The sequence below is a fragment of the Cannabis sativa genome, unplaced genomic scaffold (genome assembly GCF_029168945.1).
Source record: "Cannabis sativa cultivar Pink pepper isolate KNU-18-1 unplaced genomic scaffold, ASM2916894v1 Contig3, whole genome shotgun sequence".
In the NCBI taxonomy this organism is placed as follows: Eukaryota; Viridiplantae; Streptophyta; class Magnoliopsida; order Rosales; family Cannabaceae; genus Cannabis; species Cannabis sativa.
Window position 1 is genome coordinate 3,287,826 of NW_026870039.1, and position 20,919 is coordinate 3,308,744.

The following is a 20,919-nucleotide window of genomic DNA, read 5'->3' on the forward strand; positions in this document are numbered from 1 at the left end:
GATAAAAACTCTAAAACTTAAATTGGATAATCTTATGAGTAGAGATGAACTTTATTGGAAACAGAGATCAAGATCAGAGTGGATGTTGATAGGTGATAGAAACACAAAATACTTTCATAACAAAACATCGGCGAGGAAGAAGAAAAATGCTGAGATTATGATGGAAACTACTCAAAAGTTGTGTGTTGAGGAAGAGATTGTTGGTGAAGTGGAGAGATATTTTATAGATATTTTCAAACATCCAACTCGACAAATAACCAAATCCATCGTGGTACAGAAGTTGTTAATTCGCATATTTCGGTGGCTAATAATGAGTGTCTTACAACACCATTTACTCAGGAGGATATTTACTAGGCTGTTATGGCAATTGGCGGCACTAAAGCTTCGGGACCAGATGGTAATCATGCTTTATTTTTTTTATAGAGATTTTAGGATATTGTGGGTCAAAGGGCCAACCAAGTATGTCTTGTAATCTTAAATGACGGTGCAGCAGTTTAATAAGTCAAATGTGGTGTTGATATCTCGTTGCTATTCATGATGCGGAGAAGAATTTGAAACTCCTGAGCATTCTCTTTTTTCCTACTCTGATTTGATTCCTGTGTGGCAGTGGTTGGGGGTGTGGTTGGTGCTCCGTCGTTGTGTACATGGACCAATGCAGGAAATTCTCATATTTCTCTTTGATAAGCTATCTTGTGAGGCTTTTGAATTGATGATGACAACTCTTTGGTTGCTTTGGTATGATCGAAACTCAGTACTGTTTGGTAATAAAAATGAGATTAGATGTTATTCTAGATTTAGCCCATAGTAACCTGTCAGAGTTTAAGGAGTATGGTCGACAGGGTCTTCTTTTGGGCCTCGGCCTTGCCAACCCATTTGTAAACGGACCTACTTTATGGATACCACCTCTTCCTAATTCCTTTGCTCTAATGACTGATGCTTCGGTGGTTCCAGGGAGGGGCTTTGTTGGATTGGGGGGAGTGGTTCCAGGGAAGGGATTAGGGGACTGATGCTTCAGTGGTTGCAGGTGTGGTTTGGTTGGCGTGGTCCTATGGAATGGTAGGTGATTTTTCTATCAATGTGGCGGAGCTGCTTGCTATTTGTCTGGACCTAACTCTCGCGCATCATTATAGTTTTAGTATCTCCATTATTAATAATGATTCTACAGTAGCAATTGGTTAGATTAATAAACTTCATTTGAATTTTAGTTTGTAAGTCAATTTTATTAGATATTTTTTTTATTAGTTGTTGTTGGTGGTAGTTCTTACAGCACCATTCCGCAATCGATGAATGGTGTTACTCACACACTAACAACCTCTGTTACTGTACTAAAAAAGTGTGTTTGGACAAATACTTATTTACGATTTTTAAATATTTTTGTAATAGTAGATTTATCTTAATGAGTTATGTCTTTCTTTCAAATAAATAAATAAATAAAGAACGTCCCTAGAATAGATAAATGAACCAATTTAAAACTACTAGCAATCTCCTTAGCACTTCTCTCAAATTATCACTTCATCTTCTTCTTTATTTTAATTTTATATTACTCATAATAGATTTATTTTATTTTTACCAAACACATAATAAGAGGAAAGAGATAGAAATAAGCGAGGAACATTTGCGGTGCTAAGCAAGAAAACAGACATCAACCATGAAACTTAGAGTGAGATCCATTGAATCCAAACAGACCATCAGAATCGAGCTCCCTAATGCCTCTTCTCTTCTCCAACTCAAGGACGCCATTGCTCAATCGATTTCCTCAACAACCTCTTCTTCGTCTCTCCGCCTCTCCCTCAACAGGAACGATGAGCTCTTCGCTTCTTCTCCTCACGATTCGCTCCATTCCCTAGGTATCGCATCTGGTGACCTAATTTTCTATTCTATTGTCTCTGAAACACCACTGCCTAATTCGGAGTCTCCTGTGGCAATGGAGACCCGAAGCGATCTCGATGTTGGTCACGACGGTACCCTAGGAGGTCCGACTCCCCTGAATCAGGAGGCCCAGGTGAGTAATCTCGATACTCTTGCTGATGAAACCGATAAGGTAAATGAAGAGGGTTCGAATTTGCAGTTGGATGGAGGAGAAGACAGTTTCGGGGCTGAGGATATGGAAATTGAGGACGAGTCTGACGGTAGCGTGGGGAGTAAGTTCCCAGAGTCATGTTTCGTAAGGAGGATGAAGAGAGTTTTGAACCAAGGGTTAGGGGAAGATGGTCATGACCACAAGCTAATGGTAGTGGCGGTTCATTCAGTTCTTTTAGAATCTGGTTTTGTTGGGTTCGACTTGGTTTCTGGGACGCCTGTTAATAAATTTTCTGGTCTTGAAAATTGGAAACCTTCCATGGCATTTTCACCTCAGTTTCACTATACCCTGCCTGAGATTCTGGGAAAAAATGAAGACTCTACTTCACAAGTAATTGAAAGAGTTTGTTTAAAGTTTCAGATTATGGGTCGTTTTGTAATTGTATTTGGATCATTATCTAGTGGTGGTTCAGGGTCAGGAACTTACCGGTTATGTTTGGATGAACACAAATTCGTGCCGAGTATTGGGGCACTATCCCCCGATGGTGATTCTGAAAGAAAAGTTTACGAATTTTGGAAAATTGTTAAGGACAAGCTTGTATCACCCCTGTTGATTGATCTTTGCGCAAAAGCAGGGTTGCCCTCACCACCATGTTTCATGCGTCTCCCGTCTGAACTTCAGATGAAAATTTTGGAATTGCTTCCGGCTGCCGAAATCGCCAAAATGGGTTGTGTAAGCAAGGAACTGCAGTACTTGTCAAGCAACAATGATTTGTGGAAGATTAAGTTTAAGGAGGAGTTTGGAAATGAGAGAGAAGCCTTTGATTGGAAGAGTGCTTTTGCCCATGAGAGACGGAAGAAAAAAGAGAGGAGGAGAGTGACTTCCCTTTTGGTTAGGAGGAGAGATCCTAACCCTTACCCGTTCGTTGGTGGAGATTATGACCGTTTCCCGGCTCTAGCTTGGCCTCCCGGCCCTCATCGTCCTTTTTTTGGGAGATCAGGTGGAATTCCCCCCAGGCGGAGGAACTTTTCGCCGAATTGCAATTTGGGAGGATTCTTGGGCTAAGCTAGTTCGCTTTGAGTTTCATCTCCTCATGGACTGTTTATACATTTTGTTCCTCTGTTCAATAGTTAGGATTAATCAGACGTTTCTGGGTTGAACAAAAGAACTAGTTGCTTTTCGTTTGTTTGTTTACTTTTGTCTATATATCTATATATAAAAGGGTGTTTTTGTTGCAAGCTCTTGCTCAAATAAAAGTTGTAGCAAAGGTTTTACTTTGTGGATAGTTTTTTGTTTTCTTTCATGGATCATTTTCCTTCATAGGCCATCAAATTATGTTGTTCTTTTACTTGTATAGGTCTAGACTGATTTCAATGATGATTTAATTCAATGACCCTGATCAATTTGGATTCAGTGCTGTGTATGGTGAATTATTTTGTAACTCGTGATTATGCTACTACAGATTTGTGGTCAGCTGTTGCAGGCACTATTTAACTACTCGACAATCATATGCTACTTCATTAAGTTCAAAGGAATGATTTGATAAATTTATGACATACCCTAAACACGCAAATTAAGTTCTACTTACATCATTCTTTTGGTATGCTCTACTTGACAAACTTATCTATTAATTTACATAAGAGAATGACAAAGTAGAGCCTTGTGGTATGTAAATTGGCTGTAGCCAGAAATAATGTATTTGTTATATGCTGCTGGGATATCTCTAATATCTGTTTAGAGGGGAAAAACTCTTGTGATATAAACTGTTCTGTTCCTTTATGCGTGCATCTGATATTTTCTTTCTTTATGCAGATGGATGAGTGTAATAATTTTGATAAACTATTCCTTATTGCAGATGGATGAATGTAATAATTTTCAGACTTATCTTTATGCTTTGTTTAGATGACTGTAATGTTTGGGTAGTTCATAAGTACTAACTAGTAAACCATTTATATATATATATAACTTTTTTCTTTTCATTTTTGGTGTGATTTGATGATCTTTTCATAACATTTTAATATGAATCATTGATTATAAACATGTTAACAGAAATTTTAAAATGAGTTACAACCCAAACCAACTCTTAATGTATTCATGAAAATTGTCACAATACAAATGATTTAAATGGGTTAAATTTGTCAAACATGATATTATGGGGTTCGCTCATCCAAATGCATTCAATCGAGCCAACCCAACCATATGCTGCCCTATTTTATAATGTCAGTGTCACTATAGGATCTTTTAGCCGAGGAAGAAATAGAGGATCTGATAGGAATTTTCTATCATTTCGGTACAAACAGTAGCAAAATAAAAAAAATAAAACTAAACAATAGCAATTATAGGAAAATAGTGAGTTGTATATTGATATAGAAGAAGAGGATAATAATGTTGCTAGGTATTTGAGAGACCCAGCTCTCTCCCAAGAGCTAAAAGCTCACCTAACCAAATTCTTCACACCCTTTTCCTTCACTATTGAGTCCTATATATAATAACAATACCCCTATTACAATTACAATTATGCCCTTTTTATTTAATATCCTAATGCCTATCAATACCGGCCGCCCGTAAATCACCTTGTCCTCAAGGTGATGAAGATCAACTTGTAACACCAGTAGGTGCAACCCGTGCTCACCCCTCGTCAAAGAACCAAGCCAACAAATCCAAGGTGTTCAGTCATAAGAAAGACGCCACTGCTCACGAGTCTACCTCGATCAAAAAACCAACTGAGCAAATTGATATTTGCTCTCTTGGTGTACAGAACCAGTTGAAAGAGACCCACTGATTTTTGCCCAAAATACCTTGTCTTGCCCTTGTCGAACACCCAGAAACAACCCACTCCAGTGGATAAATGAGAAAAACAAGAGATACACCCCCAAAATCCATAGATATTTTTCAGAAGGGACACTCCAATATCTATCTCTTTTTGTTGGTGCACTTGCCCCAAACTAATAGAAAAGAAATAGGGATAAGAGAAAAAATTTCCAAGAATCACAAGTTGGCTAGTTAAGTACCAATTCTAGGTTGACACAACCATTTTGATTCTCTTTCCTCTGTAGAAATTCCTTGCAGATTCCAATATTATTTTATTTTTGTCACCAATTTCAAGTAGCTTCTCTTGTCTACCAATCCTTATGTCCACATACACATTTCTTCTTTTGTTAAAATTCCTATGGGATGCTATAATGAATTTGTTTCCAGCAATATTAATATAGACACTCGTATCCTTTGCCAAGCTTGCAACTTCAACTTGAGATGACCAACTCACAACAAAGAAATATTGGAGGTTAGATTTCAAAACATTGAGTGAAGCTGGTATAACCTTGCTTGTGCCATAAACTAGCAGCTTGTCCCCAAGGTGAGAGAAGAAGATGCCCTTGAATGGGATACACTTTTTGATAGTGGTTCTTCCCTCTCTGTCAAAGGCTCGACGAGTAGTCTTCCCTCCAGCCACCCTCACGGAGTCTTGCCTCCCTTGTTTCCTTGCTGGCTGACTTAAGATACCTTCTGTAAGTCACACCGTTTCCTCTCTAATCGTGCGATACAAGGATGAGAATCTCTTGCCACCAGGATTCCATTCTTGAAGTGGCCAAACATATTCATCTGTCACCAAGTGGTGGTAGTTGATAGATAGGCAGTACACCCCAACATGAGGATGAACTTGGACAAGGAAGGTGACGTTCAAACTAGGTTTACCATGGACAAACCAATGGGAAAAAACAAGAACACCCGAAGCAGAGAAGTTGATGTTAAGAGTCCAACCCGGATCCCGCACGTGTGAAGCTATGGATAGAACTCGCTCACTGACCACCACGCCATCCGAATGTTGACGCCAGCAACTTGTCAGCAGTGATTGTATTCCCGATCTCACGACTTGGAAGTCGACATCCCCAAATCTGAGTAACCCAATGGTTGCTGTCACAGTCGCTTGACAAAGAGAAGCTATGGGAAAAAAGAACCCCTTCTCGTGACAAAGAGACGAAGAGGACATCTTAGAAGTGTGTTCGGCCTTACCAAGGTCCCAAAAGATTGATCCATTACTTTGTAAAGTTAGACCAAAAGTTTTTCCAAGGTGGGCCTCGTTTGGAGGGTTGGATCTGAGTCCAAGTTGGTTGGCCCATTAATTGAAATTTTTAAGTCAATTAATGTATTGAAGTGGGCCAGATCTGAGATGAAAGCTATAATAAATTGGGCTTGGACTTGTAGTGATGTGACTTAAGTGGAGAACCAAGATCCCATATTTCTAGCCCAGGAACGTGAGAAATGAAGTTTATATATTTTTTAAAATGGGTCAGTAAAGCATTTATTAATGAATTGGGCTTGGGCTTCAAATAATAGGGTTTCAATGTGTAATTTTTAATACCCTTTCCAGGACTTGTCTTCTTCGATGGATGAAGACCATACGCAGCTTCTTCGTTGCCTGAAGATGAAAATTTCTCCATCGGTAGCATCACTAGTGGTAGAACCCACTCCAGCGACATTAGTGATTCTTCCTTCACCAGCGGCGTCGTCAACATCTCTTCCTTCCTCGGTGCCGTTCCCCACTGCGCTTTCTTCTTGCCTTATGTCCTCTTCATCGTCAGTGACAAACGAAGGGACATCCCCTTCTGACTTGAAGGGTGTAGTTGATTCTTCTACGGTCTTCAAAACCTCAGCCGAAAATCCAGATTGGTTGACTCCACCATTGCTGAAATTTCTTGCCATCTTCATTTGTTCTTCCACTATGAGCGCTTTAGCAATGACCTTCGTCAGTGTTTTAGGCCTATATTCGAGCACCCCTATTGCAATCTCGGCAGGCAGATTACCAAAGAATATATTCCGAAGAAAAGTTACCAGAATATTAGGGAGCTGGTTTGCTATTGTCTCAAATCGATTACGAAACTCTATCACAGAACCTTCATACCGTAGCGCCATCAACTTATCGTATGGATCATCTTTGATTCGACTGCAGCAATTGAACATGGTTATACGAAACTCCAACCAGTTTCTGATTGGATCTTGTTCTTCTACAACTTGAAACCATCGCCAAGCAACTCCTCTAGACAAGTTGTGGCAACAGAGACTTTCATGCTCTCACGAATTCAATGATGTCGGAAATACTCTTCAATGCTAGTGACCCAAGAAACGGATCATCGCCGTGAAAAATGAGTTTTGAATTTTCCATGGTCGTCGGATCAACGTGCTCTGATACCATTTGATAGATTTTTCCTATCATTTCGGTACAAACAGTAGCAAAATAGAGAAAATAAAGCCAAAGAATAGCAATTGTAGGAAAATAGTGAGTTGTATATTGATATAGAAGAAGAGGATAACAATGTTGCTGAGTATTCGAGAGACCTAGCTCTTTCCCAAGAGCTAAAAGCTCACCTAACCAAATTCTTCACACCCTTTTCCTTCATTATTGAGTCTTATATATAATAACAATACCCCTATTACAATTACACTTATGCCTTTTTTATTTAATATTCCAATGCCTATCAGGATTTTCTTGCTGAGTAAGGTATCCTAAATCTACTAGGCTTAGTTTGCTTCTTATATGCATGCTTACATGCGTTCCCATATATATATGTGTTTTTTTTTTTTGAAAAAAATGATGATATTTAGGAATGTCCTAAGCCCATTTTGTAATGTGTAAATTAGGTTGCAGAGGCTTAAGAACCAGTTGAGGAGTCTTACTCTGTAGTCAAACTAGAGAGTGAACTTAGGATGATCTAGCACAAACTCTTTGCCTACATATTTTACGATCCTTATATTAGATGATTTTAATAACGACTCTTATTTTCATGTATTTCTTTGATATATTACGATGCTTAATCTGGTTGCTTCTACATAACATGGTCATTGGTTGAAGGTGCTGGAGTGTTTGTTAGTCAATGGTGAAAACCATTGCAATTTATGTGGCGAGTGGTTCATCTCAAAAAGAAGGAAAAAATGTAGAGTTTTTAACACAAATTTTTGTTATGATCGTTTAAGTTGTAGATTTTAGGACTACTTATAAATTTTAAGAAAATTTTAATAGTTTATAATGTTAAAAATATATTTTAAACAATTATTTACTACGTTATAAAAAAAAACATGTACATGCAATAAAATATTTGAATTTTTTTCTTCAAAAAATATAATTCACTAAACAAAGCAACATTACAAACCAGCTCCCAATCAAAATAGCAGCAGTGTTACCACCAACAGCAAACACCTCTTTCATTTCGCAAATAAACTCAAACAAATCCAGCTCTTTCTTAGTGAGTTTCCTCCTATTAACAAGCAAGATTCTACCCTTAAGAGCGTGCTTAGTCATAGTTAAGCAAAAATTGTATATTTAGGTATTAAAAAAAATAATTATAAAACAAAATTTCACTTATGTTAAATTTATAGCATAAGAATTTATTAATTTAGATTTGACCCATCCAAGATTATAAGAATAATCTCTTAATTACAATCTTTTGTTTAAAGGAATCACCCTTTGATTCTAATTACGATGATATTAAATAATTGAGGTAATTTGAGATGAATTTAGAATTGTAGCTGAACTCAGTAGTTTTAACTAACTGAGCTGCCTAAATGCCTTATTTATGAAAGATCAAGTCATGAAGTATTTTAGAATTTGAATATAAGAATCATGGTATATGACCACTTTTAAGAATTCTTTGCTATTTAAAAGTTTAGAAAAATTCCTAGGTGTATGACCTTTTATGGAATTTTAAGATTTATGTTCCATTTTGCGGTATCGGCGAATGCACTTAGTCTTAGCAACTAACTTGCCTATGTATCCTTTTATAGGAATCAAGTCAAACGTAATTCTAAATATCTCCGTGGAAAGTAAATTCACCTTGAATTTTTGCTAAGATGAATGATCTCATTTAGGGATGCCATTTAATTTATTATGGCTTTAAAGTTTAGTTCACTTTTAATTTTTTTTAGTTGAAATTACCATTTTTTAGATTATTTTTTGTGAGGTTAATGACCTCTTTGAAATTTTGTGAGGTGAATGACCTCTTTTGAAATTTTGAGAGGTGAATGACCTCTTTAATATTTCAACATTAATTTTGGTGAGCTCGTTTGAAATTTTGTGCTATTTTGTGTGGCTTTAGAATTTTATCACTTTTAGTGACAAATTGAGTCTTGAAATCTCTTTACTATTATTTAAAATAAAGAGATTATTTGACAAATATTTTAATTATTTATTCCAAAATTTAGGGAATAATAATTTATCTTTTATCAGATACTATGTCAAATTTAAATTTAAGTTAGATCAATTAAAATTTAAAATAATATCTAGGATATTTATTTTATAATTCAATTACTATTTGAATTATATAATGGACGCGTGATATATATATAGAACATGCCTATGGTAAGTACCTTATTTTTGTCCTTATGGTAGGCACATTTTTAGAGCCATATATATTTAATCTAAGGATCATAAATTGATGAGTGCATATAAATAGTTGATACTTACAATGTATTAGATTATTCCTAAAATTATTTTTTTAATAGTACTCTTAAATTAAATAATAATTATTTTAAAAAATAATTAACTATTTTTAACTTCCTCCAATTAATCTCTCTCTCTCAGAAACCTCCTCCAATAGTTCATTGATCATCATTACCATCCACCAATAGCGCTGAAAGCTTCTCTTCTCAATCTCTTCGTCTCCATTTTGTGACTAAAGAATGACCGAGGTGGTTTTGAACGATCGATTGGGGAAGAAGGTAAAGGTTATAGGTAAAGTTTCTCTTCTCAATCTCTTCGTCTCCATCTCTTCTCTTCTCAATCTAATGGTTCTCAATCTAATGGAGGATACCTTAGTAAAAAACTTGTTATGGGGTGGGATTAATATGTCATATTTGAGAAATAGTTGAGTTCTATTCTGGTTTGAAAATGAGTTTGGTTTTTTGGAGCTGTTAATGTCTCTATGCTCTGTAAATGTGAATTTGTAAGCGTATTGACTCAGTGTTGTACTGTTTTCTGTCTTTGTATTGTAAAGGAAGAAGAAGAAATTAAGGAGTTAGGGTATAATTATGGGCAGATATAAAAATCTTAATTTCTAATAGATATCTTCCATTTGCGTATCTTTCTTTCTATTTGTTTTTTTTTTAGCTTTTTTATGTCTCTATCTATGTGTTCTTCAGTAAATATAACTTGCTAAAGACGGCGATGAGTCCTCTGTTGATAATAAATATTGGAGATTTCAGATTTAATAAACTTACTTCCTTGTTATTCTTATTTTTCTTCATGGGATTTTTCATATATTTCACTCTAGTTCTACATCTTTGGCACAGAAGAATTTGTAAGTTTTAATTTTTTGAGTCTGTAGAGCTTTAATCTCTAATGGGTTTTTTTTTTTTTTTTTTTTTTTTTTTTCTAAATGAAATTTTAATAATCTACAAACAAATACATCTTATACAATCTTGATTTTTAAAAGTCATATAAATTAATGGCTAAAAAATACATGTATAGTATAGGAACAAAACTATAGTCACTACCATAAAATTATTCTATATATATGTATATATATATATATTTTTTTTTTTTGAGAATATCTATATGTATATATATCATTTGCTTATTTATTATTTTCACACTGAGACACTTATAGTATATGATAATCACTAGTTACACTCTCAAGAAAAAAGAAATTTCAGTGTCAGCGTACATACCTAAAAAAAGGATAATTGGCCCTTCATATGCCATAAATTTACATAGGCACGGCGAATTTTTCTTTCTTTTTTTTTAGGGATTATTTCACAAATACACAAAAACAACAAAAATAATTACAAAAATATACGATATAAAAATAAGAGATTTTTTTATAAAAAATCATATATATATTTTTATATCATATATATATTTGATAGTTCATTTAAAAAAATCGTATATATATTTTATATTATATATATAGTTGATAGTTCATCCTATATATATTTGATAGTTTCATAAAGAGATTTTTTAAATGGGTGTGTTCAGCTTATATGATATAAAAATGAGAGATTTTTTTAATTAGATAGAAAAATTAAGCATAAAAATTCAAAATTTTCTAATTTTACTCATGAATTCATGGGTAATACCCATTAAAAGTGCACCCATATATATACGCCATCACGTATGAAATTTGCAACCCGTACGTGGCCATAGAAAACAAATATTCTCAAAAGCCTATTTTTTATCTAAAAGTACAATAAAAAAAAAATAATAAAATCATATTTGTATTTATATATATAAAGTATGATTGTCAAAAATATTCGTTGGTCCACTTACTCAAAATTGTGGGATTATATATAATATAAAAACATATAGGATTTTATTATTTTTATTGTACTTTTAGATAACAAATAGACTTTTGAGGATATTTGTTTTCTTACTGTGGCCACGTAAGAGTTGCAAATTTTATATGTGCTAGTGTATATATATACTAGTTGAAGAATAACTTTGTTTCTAAAAATATTAATTAGGTAAATAAAATTAAACAATATAATCAACACAATATATCTAGCTTGCTTTACAGTATGATATATACATTTAAAATATAGTTAATGTTAGAATAGTTTTTTTCTTTGAAACGGAATGTTAGAATAGTTTATATATAAATATAGAGTGATTCTACAATGCACCTTCTTAAAAGAGATGTGTTGATGCATCCTCTACTTGTTTTGGCATCCAGAAAAAAAATTTGTTCTAATTTTTTTTCATATTCATGTACGTTATATCTATTTAAGATATCCTACAAAATTTTGAGAAATTCGTAATAATTTACAATATAGAAAACAATGTTGAAACAGTCTATTTTACACGCGTATAAAATAAAATAGTCATGCGTGCATGTAATTTTTGGCGTGTTAAACTTTTCCGAATTTCTTAAAATTTTACAAGATATCTTAAATAACCATAATTTACATGACCATAAAAAAAAAATTGACTAAAAATTATTTCAGATACTAAAATAGATAGAGATGTATCGATATATCCATTTTTAAGGAGGTGTATTATAGAATTTCCCTAAATTATATATACAACAAAAAAGAAAATACAACTAAAATTAAATTCATGTACCTATATATATTCATCAATTTTAAAAACAACTTATTCAAAATACTAAATTTAATAAGTTGATCAGTTTCTATTAATTAATACAATTATTTAAAATAATATGTGTTTTTCTTCATTTTTTTTAATTATAAGTTTTAGGGTGATCCAGGATTTAGAAAATAATATTCAAACAGTTTATTTTATACGTGTATAAAATAAAATAGTCACGGGTGCAACATACTTGTTGAACACAATTTTCGGTGTGTTTAATTTTTCCGAATTTCTTAAAATTTTGTAGGATGTCTTAAATAACTATAATTTACATGACCATGAGAAAAAATTTAACTAAAAAATTATTTTGGATACTAAAATAGATAGAGATATTTCGATGCATCTCTTTTAAGGGGGTGCATTATAGAATTTTCTTAAGTTTTATACCAATTAAATAGTATACATATATTATTTGCTTAATAATAACTTGTGGAGTCTAAAACTAATTAGATTAGCGTTAATTATATAAACAACATAATAAATATAAAAAAGCATTAAAATTTATGAACACATTAATATTTTGTGTTAAACTATACTGTACTTAATTGTTAAAAGATAAACTATATGATATTGTTTGTTAGTTCAAAATTCAGTGGTGTATAATATATTTTTTTTTGAAAAAAAAAATAGTGTAATTTTATATTGTAAATTTTATTTTGATTTTAATTTGTGTAATTATAATTATTATTTCTTAAGTAAAGAATTTGTTAGTTTGATCATCAATGAAGAATTTTCATTTTGAATAAAAGAAGGCCAAAATTTTACTTAATTGTCTTAAAACTATTTTAAATAGATTGGCGAAAAATTTATTATATAAACTAAATAACATATTGTTAATATTATTAGGCTATTAGCAATAAATAACTAAACAACCCACTTCTTATAAGAGACAAAAGAAATGGTGATATTGTACATAAAAGACAAACACAAAATAAAGGATATGAATGGTATAAAATGAAATTATTGGACGATTTTTTTTAGCAAAAGGGTATATCACCTCTTAGTATATAGTAGGATATATAATGTATGAAACTATCAAATATATATAAGATGAACACATACATTTAAAAAAAAAAAATTGGGTTCATTCGCTCATGTATTTTGTCAATTTTGTATAACGACTTAAATATATATATATTTGGATGCGTTAATTTCCTTCAAAACTGAAATTCAAGCCTCTATTTTTTTTTTAATTAAAAATAATCTGGTGATATATCCGTTATACAAGTTTTTCATTAAAAAACTTCTTCTTGAAGCTTCTTATAGTCTCGGCTCTGGTACCGTTCTTAAGTGCAATTCTTACCTCCTCCTCTTCTTAATCTTTCCTTTTCTTCTTCTCCAAGCCCTAATCTCAGTCTTTATCTTTCTCTCTTTCTTTTTTTGGTTTTTTCATCAGAACCTAATTGCATTTATTACCACGACGTCACCCATAATCATTATGAATATCCCCCTAATCTCTCGAGCTTAGAAGCTCTTTAATGCCCTCTCTCTCTCTCTCTCTCTCTCTCTCTCTCTCTCTCTCTCTCTCTCTCTCTCTCTCTCTCTCTCTCTCATTTGCATTTAATTTTGGCGACACAATCCCTTTCACAATTAATACATTTGCAGTCTCTATATTTCTTCCTCTTTCCTCGTCGAATCCAAAGAGAAACCCAAACCGTCATTCCTCTCTTCTCCAAGTTAAGCATCAGGGTAATCATTACTTCCCTTCATCTCACTCAAACACCCCTTGCAGGAATCGAAGAGATGTTGCAGAGATCGATTCAATCCTCGAGATGACCTTTGCGTTCCAGGTATCTTCTAAACTCTTTCCTTTCTCTACTTTTTTATTTAAACCTCTATCCACAATCCCTACCACCACATCCACTTTCACATTCATCGTTCCTCCCTGTCTTTCATCCTATTCCTCTCATGGCGTCGTCTTCACACACTCCAAATACTCTCACTTCTCTTACTGATGAGGAAAACTTGGTTCATGAATTTGATCATATTTCCTTAAGCCACCCAAATGATTCCAACTCTTTTTGTTTAATCTTTAAATTTCTCACTCCCAAATCTGTCAAGCCTGCTTGGATTGAGAAGGCCATGTCTAATGCATGGACTCTCCGTTTCCCTGTTCAGATTTCTGAGTACCACTATGGCTTATTTTTGGCCACTTTCCAATGCGAGGGAGATCGCCGCAGAGTCTTAGAAGAACAACCATGGCATTTTGACAAGTTTCTCATAGTTTTCACCCATCCTGATGTTTCTCCTACACCCACTCCTGCTACTATCCGATATATCCCGTTCTGGGTTCAAGCCCACAACATACCTTTTGGGCGCAGAAGTCCTCAACTGGCTCAGTTTATCACTGATGAACTTGGTGAGCTGATGGAAATTTATCCTTTGTCTTTTCTCGAGAGTTTTGGCCCCTATCTTCGTATTCGGGTGTTGCTCGATATCTCCAAGCCCCTGCGAAGGGGCATGAATATCCGTTTTCGTGCGATTAATGATCCTAAATGGATCATTTTTAAATTTGAAGGTCTCTCCAATTTTTGCTATTTCTGTGGCCTCATGGATCATACCTACAACAAATGTGCTAAATACCTTTTACGTTGTGACAACTTTCCCGTCCCTCCATCCCTGGGATACAAAGAAAACCTCCATGCCACAACCCTGGCCCATCTCAAGAAGAACCCGTTTGAGATTTCCAACTCCACTCCTTTTGAGGAGTTTTTTTCTCGTAGCACTACCAATGATCAAGGTTTGCAACAGGCTGTTGATCAGTTTTTCCGTATGGAACCACAAGTTCTTTGCCCTGAGATTTCTACCACTTGTCCCACTCACTCACCGGTGTCATTTCCTCTGCCGTTTACTCACTCTACTATTCATCCACCTATCATTACCACCTCTGTCATCGCCCATACTGACAAAGGTAAAGGAATTGCTATGACTGATTCCAGCCCACCCCGTCCACATTGCACTAGAAGCACAGGCCTCGTCATTAACGAACCCCGTCCAATTTCCTCCTCTGCTCCCTCCTCTGGAACCAGGCGGCCTTTCACTAGGCAAACTGCTCAAGTTGGTGACTCGGTCCGTAGCATGCTCAAAAGAGCAAGAGCAGTTTCAAGTGATGAAGTCGTGGTTCCCTCATTGTCTGATGATGACCAAACGGCGGGTGTCGCGTCGCGACCCCGCTGAGAAAAATGAGTATCTGCAATTGGAACGCTCGAGGTTTAGGGAGTCCTCGAGCGTTCCGTAATCTCTCCCTGCTGGTCAAGCAGCATCAGCCCATTTTGTTTTTTTGTTATGGAGACTAAGTTGCAGCCATGCCGTGGAGTTTACTTCAAACACAAGCTCCATTTTGATAATGTTTTAGAAGTGCCTACGCAAGGTTTAGGGGGAGGGCTTTTACTTTTTTGGAACAATTGCATTTATGTCATTGTTATTACTTACTCCCTTAATCATGTTGATTGTATTATAAGTAATTTTAATGATATGCAATGGCACTTTATTGGGTACTATGGCTCTCCTTATCCTGATCAAAAATCTGTTACTTGGACTCTCCTTAACCGGTTGTATCATACAGCCCCTCTTTTTCCTTGGTTAGTTATAGGTGATTTCAATGACTACCTTTCTGTTAGTGATAAAAATTCGACTACTGCTCCTCCTATACATGCTATGCATCATTTCCATTCTTTTTTGAATAAATGTAATCTTCTTCCACTCAATCACTCCGGTAACAATTACACTTGGAGACATGGTCTTATTTTGGAACGCCTTAACTGGTGTACTGTCAACCAACCTTGGCAGAATCTGTTTCCCCATGCTTCTCTCTTCCACTTGGGTTTTTACGGGTCTGATCACAGGGCTCTCAAAGTCCAACTAGAAGACACACTTTCAAACACCCACAAGCACACTCGTTTCCACATGGAAAATTATTGGCTTAATGACCCATCTCTCTCCAACACTATACATTCCTCCTGGTGTCTTTCTACAACATCTCCCTCCTCTCCTCTTCAAAATTTTCTTGCTAAACAATCTCATTGTCTCTCTAAAATAATAGTTTTGAGTAGTTCCCAACATCCCCTTAAGGTCCAAATTGCCAGAAGCCAAACTGAGCTTCTCAGAGTCCTTAACAATGCTAAGCCTACTTCCCAATCCTTACAGCAGGCCACTTATCTTCAATCCGATTTAGATGGGTTACTTCAAAAAGATGAAATCTATTGGAAGCAAACAGCTAGAGTTGACTGGCTTAGAGCCGGGGTTCAAAACACAAAAATTTTCCATCATAAGGCTTTCATTAGGAAAAAGAATAACTTCATTCATGGTATAACCCTTCCTGACGGATCTGTAGCCCCTGACTCACCCACCATCCTTTCTCAATTTCTTAACTTCTACACCAATCTCTTCCATACCCAAGGAGTCAACCAAATGGCTATCAACTCTATCCTCCAAGGGATCACTAGTCGTCTCTCTCCTGTTCAAACTGCTTTCCTGGATGAGGATTTCACTGAGGATGAGATTAAAAAGGCTATGTTTTGTCTTTCTGGCGATAAAGCCCCTGGTCCTGATGGGTTAAATTCTCTTTTTTACCAAAAACATTGGCATATTTTTGGCCCTAAGCTTTGTCATGCTCTTCTCCATATTCTCAATCATCATGGGGATATTTCATTGATCAATGAAACTATCCTTGTTCTCATCCCCAAGAAGAAACATGCCAAAACTGTGCGTGATTTTCGACCCATAAGCCTTCGTAACACTCTTTACAAATGTCTTTCCAAAGTCCTTGCCAATCGTATTAAAAGTGTTCTTCATTGTGTTATTAGCCCTAATCAAAGTGCTTTCCTCACGGGTTGACAAATATCTGACAACATCCTCATTGCTAATGAAATCATTCATGCTATTCATTCCAGGAAATAGGGTAAAATTGGCCGGGCTGCTATTAAGCTTGATATGGAAAAAGCTTTTGATCGGGTTGAATGGCATTTCCTCAGACACCTTCTTGCTCATGTGGGTTTCCCTTCCCACTTTATCTCTCTTATCATGAATTGTCTTTCCACGGTCACTTACCGATTATCCCTCAATGGTACTTTGTCTGACACTTTGTACTCCTCTCGTGGAATTCGTCAAGGGGATCCTTTATCTCCTTATCTTTTCCTCCTTGTTGCTGAGGGGCTCTCTGCTGCCATCCGTCTACAAGAGAATGTTGATGTTTTCACTGGTATTAAAATTTATAGGGGAGCTCCTTCTTTATCCCATCTTTTGTTTGCAGACGATAGTATGTTGTTTACTCCTGTCATGCCACTGGCCAGTTGGTGAATCGAGACAAATCTTCCATTCTTTTCTCCCCGAACACTTCTCAGGACTCAGAAAACAGGTTCAGGACTGCTTTGCAGCTTGCCAGTGAAGGTTTTATCAGAAAATATCTGGGAGTTCCTCATTGGGTGGGCAGGGTTGCCAATTCTGTTATCCATTACCTTATCCAGAATGTCACTTCTAAGATGAATATCTAGTATGATAAATTTTTTTTCTAGGGCGGGAAAAGAAACACTAATCAAAGCTGTCATCCAAGCCATTCTTTTTTTCACCATGTCCTGTTTCAAGATCCCAAAATCTATTTGTCAAACTATCCATCGCTTGATATCAAAATTCTGGTGGGGTTCTACTTCAAATGTTAGGAAAATCTGTAATACCCGGAATTAAGAAATAGATTAGCAAAACCCTAACTAGATAATTATGTATAATGGAGGAATTATATTATTATATAGTTCAATATATGTGATTTATATGAATTTTAATATATTAAAGACCCCGTTGGTGAGCCAGGGGCATTTTGGTAATTATGACCCGAGAAGGGTAAAATGATGAAATCAATTTGATTACGTGCTTAATGGAACTATATTATTATATAGTATACCTGTGTTGTCTTTTCAGGTGTGTTCTGACAGGTTAGCGCGGTATAGTCACAACCGGGAATTTCGGGCCGAACCGGGTTCGGGCCCGAAATGTAAATTGGATTGATAATTTGGAATTTTATTTGATGAATGATAATCTGAAATTTATTTTAAATTAATTGAGTATTGAAATGACTTATTTACCCTTGTGAGGGTGTATGTGTGAATAATAAGCCATGAGGGCATTTTGGTCATTTGACCCCTATTTACCATGTTTGATTAAAATTGATTTTTGATGAAATGAAATGCAAATTTCTGGTTTTACTTTCACTCTTGGCCGACCCCCTCTCTCCCCCAAACCCTCTTATTATTTCAAGTTGAATTTGAAGAAAAGCTTGGTTCTTAGCTTGTTTTGGAGCTTTGAAGTTGTGAATTCTTGAGCTTGGAGTTGAGGTAGATTCTTGCTAAGTTTATGTGAAATTTATGGTTGAATTCTTGCTGAAATTATTGTGGAAAAACCATGCTTTAAGTTGTTTGATCTTGGTTTGCATGTTTAGGGAAATGGATGTTTAATCTTGATAATTTGTGTGTTAATCTCTTGATTTGTGTTTGATTGGGCTTAGAGTACAATTCAAGGATGTTTTACATGCTTAACCTAAATTTTTATCTATTGTTTTACTGCTAGAAATTGAATAAGTATGTGTTGGGTTAAAGTTCAAGTTCTTGAACTTGGAGTTTTGCTAGTTGAAGCATGATTTGTGATTATTGTGCAATCTGAAATTATGGGGTTTATTGTTGAATTTTGATGCATAATTATGTGTTTTAGACCCTATAATATTTGCTAGCTGCTGTAAGTGGATTAATTGTGATTTTGGATGTGAAAAAGCAAGCTTGAGTTCATGGAACTCAAGCTTGGTGCTTTAATGGCACTTTTTGATTTTTAGTACAATTGTTGGGTTTAAGTTGTGGAATATGTTTATTATGACATATATTGATGCTCTGGAAAGTTTGGGAATGTTTGGGGATGATTTGAGTGAGTTTTGGGGGTTTAAAGATTGAGAAATTTCGTGTTCTCTGCCCAGACAACCGGAATTCCGGTTGGAGTTCATCGGGAAATGCTGAATTTTGTTTCGGCCATAACTTTTGACTCGGGACTCCGTTTGGGACGTTCTTTATACCGTTGGAAAGCTCTTTTTGAGCTCTATGTGATTATCTTTATTTGAAATGCCATGAATTTATTTTATGAATATGAAATCAGGGGTTAACCCTATTTGTGAAAATCCCGGATTGTGTGACTAGGATTACCGGCACCTGGTCAGGAGCACCCGGGGATTCGGAATCTCTGCCTTTGCGGGACAACAGGTAAGACAGTAGTTGCACGTAGAGATATGCACGGTGGTGCTTATATTGAATATTATATTGGTGATAATTAGAAACCGAGATTAGGGTTATTACCCTAAAGTGAGCGGTTTAATGGCCTAGGGTTATTACCCTAGTAATTATTAATGTGTAAATGCTATGCCATGCTAAATATATTGTAATAAAGAATTATGCGCACAAGGCATAATTAAGTTAGACTCGGTAAATTAGTACCTTGAGTTTGATAGTAATGCGGTCTAGGGTTATTACCCTAGAAGTTATGTGAAGGTAAGAAAGTCATGATGTACAATAATATTGTTAATCAAGTGAAAGCATGAATTAGGGTTATAAATCTCTATAAGTGTTATTTTGAGCATGCAATGATATGTTATATGAGAGACTATTTGGTATGTAATTTAGGGTTATTACCCTAAGATTCTATATGTTTTGTTATCTATTGAATACATACATATATTTCAAGAGTTATGTGCATAAGACATAACTTGGTTAGACCTAGTATATTACTAGGATAAACCACTGAAAGAACGTAATGTATGGATTACGTAAATATATATGAATAGGGTTATGTGAGCAAGGCATAACCAGGTTAGACTCGGTAATTATAATCGAGATAAACCTTACTAAGGCCTTATTGTAAATAGACGTGTGAGCGTAACACGTAGGTCTATGCTACATAGACATATATAGACGTGTGGGAGCAACACGTAGGTCTATGCTACATAGACATATATAGGTGTGTGAGCGTAACACGCAGGTCTATAGCAAATAGACAAATAGTGCAGTGGCACCAATAATTATATGATAAATATATATGTTGAGACTAAGGGTTATGCGCTCAAGGCATAACCAGGTTGGACTCGGTAACAAGAACCGAGATGAACTGATCTAAGGCCTTATTGTAAATAGACGTGTGAGAGCAACACGTGGGTCTACGCCACGTAGACATAAATAGACGTGTGAGCGCAACACGTAGGTCTACGCCACGTAGACATAAATAGGCATGTGAGCGTAACATGCAGGTCTGTGTCACACAGACAAATTTGAATAGCATTGTTGTTTATATTGTATGATGAGCATATTATTGATATGTTTTATACTGTCTTGCTGGGCTTGGCTCACGGGTGCTCTACTGTGCAGGAAAGGGTAAGTCAGTGGCTGATCAACCATGAGTTTGAGGAGCAAGATGAAGAATGTACATGTTCAAGCCATATCAGACCAAGCGGGTTAAGGGTCTATCAGTGATGAACTTTTGAATTCTATTTTGCCGTTTAGGTCGGCTAGAAATAAATGACTTGTAATAGCGTTTGTAAATATTTTTGGGATCCCAACTATTTTAAAAGTTTTAAATATATTACAAGTTTATTTTCTTTCTGTTTAATATAAAAGTTTAAATTCTGCGCTATTTTGATTAGTAATCCCGTTTAGGGGATTAGGGTTTCATAAGTATTTTGGGTAGCGTGCCTAATTATTTAGGGCGTTACAAAATCCATTGGAAGAAATGGTCTACTCTCTCGGTCTCTAAATTCTTTGGAGGATTAGGTTTTAGAACTCTCACTTATCATAATCAAGCT

At 35.3% G+C, this 20,919-nt stretch overlaps 1 protein-coding gene and 1 long non-coding RNA gene across 2 annotated transcripts; both read left to right on the forward strand.

Moving 5' to 3' along the window:
• The first annotated feature begins 1,492 nt into the window (after window positions 1–1,492).
• LOC115702945 (F-box protein SKIP22) lies at window positions 1,493–3,323 on the forward strand. The gene has a single exon (XM_030630451.2). The coding sequence runs from the start codon at window positions 1,649–1,651 to the stop codon at window positions 3,083–3,085; it is 1,437 nt and encodes a 478-aa protein (XP_030486311.2). The 5' UTR covers window positions 1,493–1,648; the 3' UTR covers window positions 3,086–3,323.
• A 15,799-nt stretch (window positions 3,324–19,122) lies between these two features.
• LOC133033215 (uncharacterized) lies at window positions 19,123–20,750 on the forward strand. The gene is made up of 2 exons (XR_009685548.1): window positions 19,123–19,330; window positions 20,486–20,750. It is a non-coding gene; the product is annotated as an uncharacterized LOC133033215 (long non-coding RNA).
• Window positions 20,751–20,919: the final 169 nt, after the last annotated feature.

Excerpts from the sequence above, each read along its gene's own strand:
- LOC115702945 (XM_030630451.2), top strand. The coding sequence starts at position 1,649 with ATGAAACTTAGAGTGAGATCCATTGAATCCAAACAGACCATCAGAATC.